This window comes from Anolis sagrei, chromosome 4 (genome assembly GCF_037176765.1).
Source record: "Anolis sagrei isolate rAnoSag1 chromosome 4, rAnoSag1.mat, whole genome shotgun sequence".
Lineage (NCBI taxonomy): Eukaryota > Metazoa > Chordata > Lepidosauria > Squamata > Dactyloidae > Anolis > Anolis sagrei.
The window spans coordinates 31,463,276-31,476,748 of record NC_090024.1 but is presented as its reverse complement, the minus strand read 5'-3'; the positions used below and the strand labels follow the sequence as shown (position 1 = coordinate 31,476,748).

General features: G+C 36.8%; 1 protein-coding gene across 3 annotated transcripts in view; it reads left to right on the top strand.

The window, feature by feature from the left end:
- VPS13B (vacuolar protein sorting 13 homolog B) overlaps nt 1-13,473 on the top strand; it is a 382,845-nt gene that overhangs the window by 186,973 nt on the left and 182,399 nt on the right. For all 3 annotated transcript variants that reach the window (XM_060775658.2, XM_067467340.1, XM_067467339.1), the window contains exons 24-27: nt 427-647; nt 5,479-5,685; nt 11,421-11,592; nt 12,571-12,685. In XM_060775658.2, coding sequence (XP_060631641.2) covers nt 427-647; nt 5,479-5,685; nt 11,421-11,592; nt 12,571-12,685 — 715 coding nt within the window. The remainder of the gene's footprint in view (nt 1-426; nt 648-5,478; nt 5,686-11,420; nt 11,593-12,570; nt 12,686-13,473) is intronic.

Here is a 13,473-nt window from a genome sequence, read left to right as displayed (position 1 = left end):
AAGAAGGAGGCATCCAGACCTTGCCCCCTATAAATAAAAGGATCCCTTTTGTCTAAAAATTACTTATAGTTCAGTAGAAAATGTCTTTTGTAGAAATAGGGGAGATTATCATTTTACTGATGTATTCCCCACCCATTTCCTGCTGCCTTTCCTTCCTTTTCCCAAAAGGTTGGGTCACCCGCAGATAGTGTGGGATGTTGCAATGAACAAATGGTGAAAACCTCTTTCTCCTCTCCCTGCTTCACTAGAGCATCCTGAATAAAACTGTGTTCGAGGACTAATTTCTGTAGTTCTCAAACTCACTGTTTTATTTTCATTCGATTTTTGGAATAATCCATATGAGCCATTTGAGTATTTGTATTGAGCAAACTTCTGAACTTATTTCTTGATGATTTAATATTTTGTTTTGCTTTTCTCCATCACCAGGTGATGCTTTCCCTTGGACAGTCAATCTGAATCATTTCAGTGTGTATACTCTTCTTGGGCAGCAGATGACTCTTAATTTAATAGAACCCATGGGCTGCACTTCTACTCTGGCAGTCACTTCACAAACGCTACATGTTGCAGGACCCGAATCCAAACACTCATTTGTTGTGTGTCTCCATGTTGACCTTGAGTCTCTTGAAGTGAAATGCTCAAATCCTCAGGTTGGTGAATTTGTTTGATTTACTGAAGTAAAATAAAAATTGTTTGATTTAAGGATTATTATAGGGTTTGTTTTATTTAAAAAGGTTTTCTTTCAAGCATCTTTATACCCTAAAAACTGGGCCATCAATATCTGGGTACTTAGATTAAGATTTGCTTTGAAGGTCTTTCAAGTTTTGTAATTTAAATTCGTTTCACAGTGTAATAGCTACAGCACATAAATGCATCTTTTGGCTGATGGAATGAAATTACTTGCAGATGTACTGTTAAATGCTGGTCCCTTCTTTTTTCTTTTTGTTTTTGCTGTCACTGTGGCTACATCTGCTGAAATGATCTAATTTAGTCTTTGTAGAAATTAACACATACCTGCTTTTACATTTTCAAGCCAGGTAATTTTTTTTATCATGTCAGAAGCAAATTGAGAATATACTGCAGCTTGCTTCTGATGTGAGAGAATTGGCCATCTGCAGGGACGTTTCCCAGGGGACACCATGTTACCATCCTGTGGGAGGCTTCTCTCATGTCTCTTCATGGGAAGCTGGGGCTGACTGACAGGAGCTCACCCCATTTCACATATTCGAACCACTAACCTTCAGGTTTTCAGGTCAACGGTTCAGCTGTCACAAGGGTTTAACCCATTGTGCCACTGTGACTCCAACCAAGTAATTATGCCCTCTGTTATTTGGGGGGGGGGATACTCTATTTATTTATGTAGCTTAAGAATGGCCCTCATGTCCATAAAACCAATGTACACAGTTTCGTTTACCCATGATTTCACTTATTCACTTAAGGCTTTCTGTACAAGACAGTCCTTTTGCTCAGTGCCACTGTCATTGATCCCTTTGGAAACAATAAAGTTTGCCATTATTTGTAGTTTCAATTATCTCTGTATGAAGTCCAGGAATGTATCCATGTAGATATGGAATCATACTGTATTCTAGTTTCCCCTTTGCAACCCATACAAGTCTTCAAGTGGACTAGTCATAAATCAAGCATGTAAACAAATATCAGTCATTAAAATTCAGACCCAACAAAATCAGAAACCAGTATTTATACAAAAGGGAAAGCAAATGATCAATAACATCTCAAGGCATATTAAGAATTGGAAGGGAGGGAGCCTATTGGTTACTCAAGGACAAAATATTTCAAAACATGGATACTCTGTCACCTATCTACCTATCTATCTGTTTATCAATCTTATCTATCAATCATCTATCACATGTACATACATGCCATATTTCAAAATAGGATTTTAAAGCTTAAATTTTGTTTATAGAAGAGATGGTATTCTTTAAGAAATCCAGGCTAAATCTATTTTGGACTTTAAAGGTCAAATCAAAACCTCTGAACTGAGTTTAGGCATGCCCTAGTTACTGATGAGTACTGCGAAATTTTTAGTTAAAGAGATTTCCCTATCAATAGCTAGGATGTTTCATCTTGCACCATTTGAAGTTCCAGACATCCTTTAAAATGGCTCCACCGTGTTACAAATAGTAGTTATATAACATGGCTATAATCCATGTATACTATTTGCTTGCTTGTTTGTTTATTTGTATCCTGCCATTCCATCATAAAGGCTCTCAGAGTAATTTACATTTTTTAAAAAAAATGGCACTTACTTGTCCTCAGATTTTTTTATCTAAAGACATGACACACAAGGAAGTGGGAAAGGCAGTGGGAAAAGGATTGAAGTCCAGCTGTTGCTTCTGGGCCCTGACAAGAAGGGGCAATGCCTACCTCTTCTTTTCTGTCTCTCAGCTAAGGCAATGGCAGTTGGGTTGGAAAAGGGGCATTTTATCTGCCTCTGGGTACTCTGGATGAACATTTACACAGAGATATATATGATGTGGAAAATGGGTTGTTGTAGATTTTCCAGGCTATATGGCCATGTTCTAGAGGCCTTTTCTCCTGACGTTTCTCCTGCATCTATGGCAAGCATCCTCACTGCCTACAACAACCCAGTGTTTCCGGCCATGAAAGCCTTGGACAATGTGGAAAATGTTCCATTGGAAAATATAGCATTGGAAAAATTACCTTTACACAGATCTAAGTCAATAAAGGTTAATAAATAAATAATTAGATACAAATGTATAAATAGGTAAGGAAGAGAAAGGAAGAGAGCCAGAGTGATTGTTGGACTAGGACTCTGGGAGGACAAATTTTAAATCTCTTCAGACACTAGGTAACTTTGGTCAAGTCACATTCTCCCAGCCTCAAAGAAAAGCAGTGGCAAACAAAGGAAAAACCTATGATAGGGATGCTAGATGTTAGGGTAGACTTGAAGGCACGTAACGAATAAGAAACAAACACTAGAGAATATATTTTGTTCATGTGGACATGCCTAATTTTGCACAAGAGAAAAGTTTCCTGAAACTATCATAAAGGCACTAAACAATTATGATTCAATAAGCTCTAAAAATGTGTTACTACACATTCCTCCGGGCAACATGCAAGCAACTATTTAAGCTCCATTATAGAATTGGAATTGAATGTGGGTTTTTTTTTTAATAGGGAGAAAGAAAGAAAGAAAGAAAGAAAGAAAGAAAGAAAGAAAGAAAGAGAAAGAAAGTCCCATACTAGCATTGTTCTCATGGTTTTAATTTTACTATAGTTATAATTTTATAGATAAGCTACTAAAGCTGCCACAATATTTAAGAAGTACTGCCAGCACTGGGAAGAAAAGAAACCACATACCAATACTGGCTCCTCTTAATTATTAGATGTGTACATGGAAAACATTTTGAAAAACCATTCTAGAGACATTACCACCAACATGCAAAGTAAAAACCACCACTCGTATAATCATCAAATGCAGTCAGTGAAATGTATCCATTTCATATCAAGTAAAAGCTTAAGTCTGCTCCTAATGACCCATGGTGATGTGTCTTAGTGTTTCTTTTGTGCAATAGGAAAATACCCTTTTCTGTATTTTGTGTCTCTAAATAAAACATGTTTATTTGTTATTTTCTGATTAATATTGAGGGGTTTTATTTATCGTACCAAAAGCTAAACGAGGGTATAGTTGTAATGTATTTAAAAAGCACCAAGTTTTAAAACTTGGCATTATATTAAATGTCCTTTGACCAGAAGCTGTCCACTTAGATTGCCTCTGGTGTTGCTATAAGAAGGTCCTCCATTGTGCCTGTGGCAGGGCTCAGGTTGCATTGTAGTAAGTGGTCTGTGGTTTGTTCTTCTCCACACTCGCATGTCGTGGAATCCATTTTGTAGCCCTATTTTTAAGGTTAGCTCTGTATCTCGTGGTACCATAGCGCAGTCTGTTCAGCGCCTTTATAGTAATCTATATGAAAACAAAAGGTTCAGAGAGGGATTTGTCCCTAATTTTTCTAGCTGTTTGTCTACTGGAGGTATTTGCTTCCAGTATGTATCTCAGGCACATGGAAAATTTGAAATCAAAGTGATAGATATTTATCTTCCAGTTTACTGTGGTTTTAGGAAGATATATGAAAAATAAGATTAGACATAGCCATTATATTGCAGTGAGGTCCAAAAATATCCAAGTTACCAAAATTGAAAAGCAATGCTTTTAAAGCTACTTTACATATATAGTATACTCTCAGTGAACTGGCACCTATGGAGATTGGTAGATACCAGATCAATGAAGTTTCTGGTTGCTTGAGAGTTACTATTTAAAAGAAGTCTAACTAATACTATATGTCATATTATACCAAACCATAAACTCTGTATTGACTTAATATTAATATTGAAATACAGTAATTAAAGCAAATAAAGACAAATGTCTCTTAATGTAACATTTCTGCTAAAATTGATTTTATTTTAATTTTTATTTAAAGCATTATTCTATTTTTTTCTGGTTGCTTGAGTATTTGTTAACTGGGAGTATACTGTATATGGTGTTGCAAGCCAGTTTGAATATCCCTTTAAAATGGAAATAATGGAGTAGAAATAGAATGATTAAGCCTTGCTTTACAGCAAAGAAACATGGTGATTCTTTGCTGTAAATATTACATTTAAATATAAAATGTGAACACTGAAATATCGAGGTGAATTCTGCTGGTTTGTGGAGCATCTGTCAACAGTGTTAGAGAGAGAGGTGGGAATAGATTTTCATATCGCTAAAATGAATTCCTATTTTTATCAGATCATAACAAGTAGCATCATTTTTCTGCATTCATTCTACGCACATCATTTTCTGGATATGTCCTGGGGCTGAATCTTCTTTGTAAAATTTGAAAATTCTTCCTACCCATGCCAAGCTGGATATGGTATCAATATCTGCTTACGTATTTTGTTTAGGAAATATATCAATCTATAGTCATGCAGTCCCTTGATTAATGCTTATTTATGAAAACCCGTGTATGTACGGTATATGTTAGAATTGAGTCAAAGAATGTACATGTTATACAGCATGTTACCTGAATATTCCGATGATCTATCCAAAACAATTACGCGGTTGCATATTTGTTGCTGGTTTTCTAGTTCATACTTCAAAAACTTCATATCTTCCATGAATAAACATCCTGCATTTTGCAGAATGGGTCTCTGTTCTGTCTAGAATTTGGAATTGATGCACTGTTCTCTGAAGGGACAGCTTGTATAGGAGACCTTAAAATAGCCCAGAAACAGAAGAGTTTTTTTTAAGCTGTAGCTTAATGTTTTGCAAAATGAGATGCAGTGATTCTGATTTTTAGACCTATGTCCTGTACACTGATAATCTTTTTTGATGCAGAATTCTAACAAAATACTATTGTTATATGGTAATGTTACATTGGTGTATTTATAATGTGGAGTTCTTAAGTGAAAGTATTGCTATTCAGTTGTTTGTTAAAGCTACTGCGTTTCTTTCCAATTAAGGTGCAATTACTGTATGAGCTAACAGATATCATGAACAAAGTCTGGAATAAGATTCAGAAGAAAGGCGTTTTGCACCACTCTCAGGCCTATACAGAGTCTGCTTCAGGGCCTGCACCTCCTAGCTCCCCGATTAAAAGCAGTGTTGGGACAGCTCCACCGGATACCAGCACATGTAGTCCATCTGCTGACTTTGGGACAACTACAGAGGTAATTAAAAATTATATTGGCATGTAATAGTGATATTGGATACAAAGACTGGGCAAGTGACCAAACAGAAATCAAAAGCATAGAAGATACAAGTTAACTAACATGGGTAAAGATTGAACAAGTGCTCTAACAATAAACATGCAGCACACAAACATTTAATGAATCGTGTTTGAAATTAAACTTTGAACATAATGACTGTGTTCAAACATAGTAATAAACAATGGCTTCCAGCTGCCCCTGCCCTCTCTCACTTGGCTATGAAGAGGGGCTGGGAAGGTTTTGCTTCCATTTTTGATTACCTGCTGTTTAGCTTTCTGCACAAACTATTAACCAGCAGTCCATAAAGTAGTGCTGTCTAGATATATTTGATTAAATCTATCATACTTTCACATCTAGTATGCTCATGGGCCTTGTTTATGGTTTGAGTTAATTGCAAGAGCCAAGTATTTGTTCTAGTAATAAGGATTTCTGATCACCAGAGGAACATGCCGACAATATCCAGGACTTTGTTGCACCATTCCAAGAAGCATGAAGAGGTTATTTTACATTTTATATAACTAGGCCTCACAGTTTATTCCAGTGTGGCATTCCAGGACATGTGATCACTACTGGCTTTCCTGAGAGGATTTCAGATACTGTGTGCATCCTCCTTTGATCGTTTGTTCTTACCAGGAGAGGGGTATATGGGAGTGAATTTTCTCTCTGTTGCCTGCTGGCTCCTTAGGCTCCAAAGAAAAAGAAGAATCAATTTTGCAACCTCTAGAGATAACTTTTTCAATGATGTTATCGGACTCCTTACCCAGAAGGTGAGAGCATTCAGTCCGAATTCAGAGTCTGCCCTACATCTCCAAAATGTTTCACATCAAGCAATATAAGAGATAAACTGCAGACCACATTGAATTGATTAGTGGAGTCTTGGTCACAACACTTTCCATTTCCTATCTTTTATTTCATTGTAACGTTTAGTTTTCTAAGTCATAGTTGATGTAGGACTTTATCAGACCAGTCCATTGTCTTGTTGCAATCATGTTGATTAAGCAAATGGAACCATACCGTTATTAAAATGCTCTCTTTCACACTTTGGTGCAATTTTGCAATACTGGCACTCAGGCCCGTAGCCAGGATTTCGATTGGGGGGGGGGCTGAGATTGTTTCGGGCGGGGGGACTGAGTCTAAGTGAAAGAGGGTCTACCCTAGCAAACCTTTTGTATCGTTACCCCAATACCCCCATGCATGTGGGATATATTGAGTATGGTGATCCGATCATGATATGAATAAACATAACAGTTTAAATAATGCACCAGTAAGGCCTTTTCGCGAACCACCATGAGAATTTCGGGGGGGGGGGGCTGCAGCCCCCCAAGCCCCCCCCCCCCCCCGGCTACATGCCTGCTGTCACTTAATTGACATGAATTCCCACAATCAGTGTTCCTCACAACCTTACTTTCTGTTTCCCCTAATCATTACAAACCTCTATTTTGAAACAGCTACACAGTCGCACAGTTTTGGTGTTCTTGTAAGACCTTCCTCTGCCTTGCAATACTGCAGCAGAAGGAAATTTTGTCAAACAGAGAAGAGTGGCAGAACAACAATGATATTGGGTTCATTGATGGCTTTTTCCCATCAATGAAAAGAGATAATCAAGTCACAGTTCAATTGCAATACGCCTATGGGATACCCATGATATTGTGTGATGAGCTCTATCAACAGGCACTTTTATTCTGCGTTGTGTAATGAAGGCTTTAGACTCCATCTATGCAAGTTTATTTATTTATTTACGACATTTATATTCCGCCCAGGACTGTTGCTAGGGTGGGGCTTGAGGGGCTTCAGTCCCCCCCCCCCAAATTCTCAGGGTGGTCTGCGAGAAGACCTTACTGGTACATTATTCAAACTTATGTTTATTCATATAATGATCTGATCACTATGCTCAATATATCCCATATGCATGGGGTTACTGGATAATGATACAAAAGATTTGCTAGGGTAGATCCTGACCCCCCCCCCAATCAAAATTCTGGCTACGGGCCTGATTCCGCCCTTCTCATTCCGAAGGGGACTCAGGGCAGCTTACAACAGAGGCACAAGTTTAGGCTACAAACTTCTTCCTCTTGGTTAGTCTCAAAGGTGCTACAATATCCATCTCTATAATAATATTAAGTCTGTGATTCAAGTTGTCTGTTAACAGTATTTTCCAAATAAAAAGGCTTCCTTGAACCTTTCCCAAGATTCTTTTTGGGTTATCTGTTGATGTGAAGCTGCGTTTATTTGCAGTAGGAGAAGGTCTGGTGGAGTGAAGTCCTAAGTTGGTGATTCTTCCCTGTTGAAGTAATTCTTTTCATTAAAACTTTATGATGGCTTAAGCCTAACTTGGGCTTAACCACTTACCAAACATGCATTCAGTTCTAATGAAGGAAGTCACAGAGGGAGGCAGCAGGGCAACAGCCGTACTAGCTCAAAGTGTAATGCTTGAAATTATTAAAGTAAGGAGTCTTTAAGAAACTAGGTTAAACTTACAGACCATAAATCAAAATATCTCAATATAGTTTCTTGAAGATGATTGGGGTTTTTTCTTACTCAGTATTTTAAACAGTAATAGTATAGGTAGGCTCATTAAGTTGAAGAATTTATTTCCTCGGGGTTTATAATATTTTAGTTATGTTACAATTACTGGAATTTGCTATGGTGTAATGTTTCCTGGATATATTTAGATTATTGTTGTATCAAGGGACCACTTTGAAATTTGTTTCTATTTTGTTTATACGTCCCTTACAATTCATGTTTAAAGCCTTGAACACTGTCAAATAAAAATGTGCTGAACCTTATGTATGGGCTTTCCCCCTCTTTAGGTATTTTCAGTTAAAATGTCCTACTTCTCTGCTGGGCCAGAATGATTATTTTGAAAGGCTTTCCAGTTCTTTCAAGTATATTAGCCTTGCTGTAAATGAAGTGGAGGTGGAAGGGATGGTGTGCTATGACCCACTCCAACAATTGTTTGCATTAAACAGCATATGAAGTATTTATTTATACTATGGGCAGATGATTTATACTTCTAAGCTGTGAGTAATTCTTTTCATGCTGACAGGTTGATAGGGAGTGCTGCGCTTTTGTGTGGGTAAAGCAATCAGGATTCGTGAATTTTGCAAACTGGGTGGTGGCGAGGATGGAAACATGAGTGAAAGGCTTAAGTATCAGGGCTTAGAAACAGTTAATCATTTTAACCACCCCTGCATTGGAGCAAAGGTAGTACAGACTACAACAGACCACTTGTTACCGTTTACTTAAGTACAAACAGTTGAGGAAGTGTTTAGTCCTTGGGGAAGCCGAGTGATTGAACAGAAACACAGAAGTTATTTTGATAAGGCAAAGCAGTAATTTACTCCAAACTCTGATCATCCCTGAGCTTTAGTATGGGCCAAGGATGAAGGCCTTATATGTTTGGTTCCTCCAGATGAATAAAGATAAATTCTCCTAAGAAAAATAAATGCTGCATTTTGGGTCAATTTGCAAGAACTGGCAAAATAATTAAATTGTGTATGTTAGGCTTTGGCATGGAGAGTGGTGGGAAAATAGTTCCACCTTTTAGATTCTGTCATTATTTTTGTGGATTTAGAGACACACAAGAAAAAATGTAAATTCTCATTACTCAACATGATAGAAATTAAATATTAAGCGTTATGAGAAACAGCTTTTGACAGAGCTTGTTGTTTTGATTCAAACAGTATATTTTTAAATAGTAAAACTTATTTTTTTTAAAAGGCACTTGAATATTACATTATTCCCCTGCCTACCCCAAAATATATTGGACTCCTTTGGCACACATCTTTAAACATTATTATTATTATTATTATTATTATTATTATTAATAATCATTTATTTATTTTTATCCCGCTTTTCTCCTATGAGTGGGACTCAAAGCAGCAAACAATAATTAAAACAACAGGCATTACATAACACAAAAGCAAAATAAAACTGATAAACAGATAACACAATTACATAAACCATAAACAATCAGGTTAATAAATACAACATGTTCCACTAAAATCCCCTGGGCCTCAGGCCACTGAGTTTGTCTATTAAAAAGTATATTAAAATCCTAAAGTTCTATTTGTTTAGGCTGTGTATAGTATTTGTCAAGTGCGAGGGTAATTGGAAAAGGCCTGCTTCCACAGGAAGGTTTTGACCTGAGCATGAAAAGCCAGTAAGAGGGGAGGGGGTGATCACACAGCTTTGGGGAGGGAGTTTCAGAGCCGCGGGGCCACCACCGAGAAGGCCATCTCTCGCATTCCCACCAACTGTGCTTGTGACAGTGGTGGGACTGAGAGAAGGGCCTCTCCTGATGATCTCAGGACTCAAGTGAGCTGGTAGGAAGAGATGCGGTCCCCCAAGTAGGCTAGGCCCAAACCGTTTATAATACTCTGGTAATTTCTTTATTACCTTCAAATCCAAACTGACACAGTTAATGTGAAGCAAACATGTAGTAAGGTTTGTGTTTGAAATTATAATCAAAGTGTAAAAATAAATAAATAAATAAATAAATAAATGGAAATATTTAAATATGTGATTTATGACGATAGACGTTACGAAGAGACTCAAGTAACAATAAAAAACAGATTGAAATTCTGATATGTTTCATAAATTCTCAAAATATTTATTGTAATAACTTTTGGATGTGCATGTTTTCTATGTTGTATAGTGTTATTTTCACCCATGTGTGTCTCCTCAGCTACTTCAAATCATTTTTTTTTGTGTCAGGAGAGACTTGAAAAAATGCAAGTTGTTTCTGTTGTGGGAGAATTGGCCATCTGCAGGGATGTTGCCCAGGGATGCCTGGATGTTTTACCATCCTGTGGGAGGCTTCTCTCATGTCCCCACATGAGAAGCTGGAGCTAACAGACAGGATCTCACCCCACTCCCTGGATTCGAACCATTGACCTTTTGTTCACCTGTCTGGCTGGCACAAGGATTAAACCCATTGTGCCACCGGGGCTCCCAATGACTCCTATTATGCAAGATTGTTTTATCTGTTTATGAAGATCTAGAACTGAAACTGTTCAAATGATCTCACAGAGCAAAAAAGCCACATATTCTTAAGGGAGAAATCAAATTGCTTCTGGGAAACATCTGACCATCTGAAAAATATAGTAATGGCAAGAATTATTACTACAGTTTTTCCAAACAAAGATGTAGTATTAGTGAGGGTAATTAATATATGATATGCGTTGGAGAAAATTATTATTATTATTATTATTATTATTATTATTATTATTATGTTTATTTTTCTCTCCACAAGGAACTCAAAGCAGCTTACATTAAAAGCATTTCAGTACAATTTAAAATCTACAAATATATAAACATTAAAACATAATTAAATATCATGGATATTAAAAATTCATTTAAAATCAATCAATACACGTTCAGACTAAAAAAATAAAGTTAAGATTTGACATGACAGCCATTTCAAGTGTTTGACAGAATGGTTCAAGTTTGTTTTGTGCTGCTTCAGAAACCAGAACATGGAGCCATGGATTCAAAATACTGTACAGGAAATGAGATGATTCCTATTTTTAATTCCTCTATGTATCCCATGAATTGTTCTTTATTCTTTACGTATTACGTATTTCTGGTGCCAAACATTTCAAATAAGGGATGCTCAGCCTCTAAGAACTGTTATTTTTTATGCATTTTATTCAAGTAAAGTTTGGGTAATTACTTGTGTTTTCTCCCTTTGGCAGGGTGAATCTCTACAAGGTGGTGATGATTCTCCATTCTCTGACTCTATTACCTTAGAACAAACAACAAGTAACATTGGGATATCAAGTGGACGTGTTAGTTTATGGATGCAGTGGATGTTGCCAAAACTCACTGTAAAGTTGTTTGCACCAGATCCAGAAAATAAAGGCACAGGTACTGCACAGTGAATATTATTTTTAACAAAGCCAGTGGTTTCACATTTCCAGACAATTCCCTAAATAATTCACTAGAATTTCTACTCAACATTATCCACACCATTATGATTTGAGTGCAACAAATATTTGCTTGATAGGACTTGTAGTCCATAAAATTTGATTCACTCCAAATTCCATGCAACTTGATAAATAAAATTGTTTATAGATAAGATCCAAACTTTAGTCCAGGCTTCATTTGGTATCAGGAAATAATGCAACACATTTGGTGACTGTGACCCAGCATGTGGATTAATAAAACATGACAGTTGGATAAGCACATTAAATACAGTATTGATTTATGTACGTATGTAAGTCAAACTAATTAGTGAAGGTTGAGAATGTGTTCTAGTCATAATTATGAAGAAATATAGGCACAATCCAATTTTAGTATCAAGGTAAGAGCAAGATTAAATCCTTAATTTATTACTTTCCATTACCACTCTACCTGTGATTTACTTTTCTTTGTCTGTGCATCCTAAAATGTGGCACTTTAGTAACAGATGGGCACTGTGCAGGTTTTTTTGGCACAGATTTTTGATCTTGGTTTGAAGATAGATATAACACCAGTGAGATTAGTCAGCTTTGGCCGCTTCCACACAGTAGTACAAAATCCACATTGGACTGGATTATATGGCAGTGTGGACTCAGATAATCACCAGATTGTGTGGGAAATTACTGATATCTCTAGGGATTTACATGCTTGTCATCTTTATTGAGCTAGAGCAGAAGTGTCCAATGTAACATATCAGGGATATTGTCATTCTGAATACAGGTCTCATCTTTTGTGAGATGAGTACTGTTAACTGTTTAAGAAATTGTAACCTTTGTTGCAGATGAATTTAAAGAAAAACATTGTGTTTGATAAATCTCCCAAAGAGTGTTTCTATGGGTGAAATAATGATTGAAACTCACAGCTAATTTTTATTATATTCTGCAGAGATCTGTGTTGTTGGTGAACTGGAAGACCTCAGTGCCTCAGTAGATGTACAAGATGTCTACACTAAAGTCAAGTGTAAAATAGAAAGTTTCAATGTTGACCACTACAGAAACAGGTAACAAACAGATATGATGTGCATTCTATTTAGGTTAAAGCATTGTACTGTTTCACACAGATAACACTACTTAACATGAGAGAGATGAATGATTTCAAATGTTACATAGTTTGCACAAGTATATAAAAAGTACAATTAGTTGTAATAAGAAGTTTATACAAAGTTTTTGGACATCAGAGCTTCAGTTTACTGCCTCCCATTGTTAGTTTGGGGTGAACAGCATTAGCCTTCCAGGTGTCAACTCCTTTAATTGCTGGCAGCATATTATGGCAAAGAATTGAAAAAAGGCATGCTGTAGAGTTGCCAAATGTGTTGAGGATTTACATCTCAGGTCTGTAAGAATTGTGGAAGCAGTCTCTAGCTCCAGAGTTTCATTTTTTTTTTACTTTCTACTTTTGCCAAGTCTACAAAATTTAAATCTGTGTTGCTTTGATGGTTACTTTGGTGTCCAACAACACTCCAGTACTATCACATGTCAAGCATTCACTAGGGAGTCCTCATCTTCATTGTCAGTCAGACCTGCTACTCTTCCACTGGTGAGGTATTCTGTTTCTGTATCGGGGAGAAGTCAGACAAGGCTTCCTGTTCGAAATCTGGTTGGAAAAGGCCAGCTTCTCCTGTGGGATACTCCAAATCCCATGAGAAGTATCATGCACCTACTGCTAAAGAAAAGAAGCTGGCTAAGCTCTCCAAACATCATGTTTTATGAAAAGCATCTTAGTAACATTGGTAAGGGAAATTCCCATTGTTGACATAGCTCTTTCATTTTTGCAAGTTCCTTTGCTGTT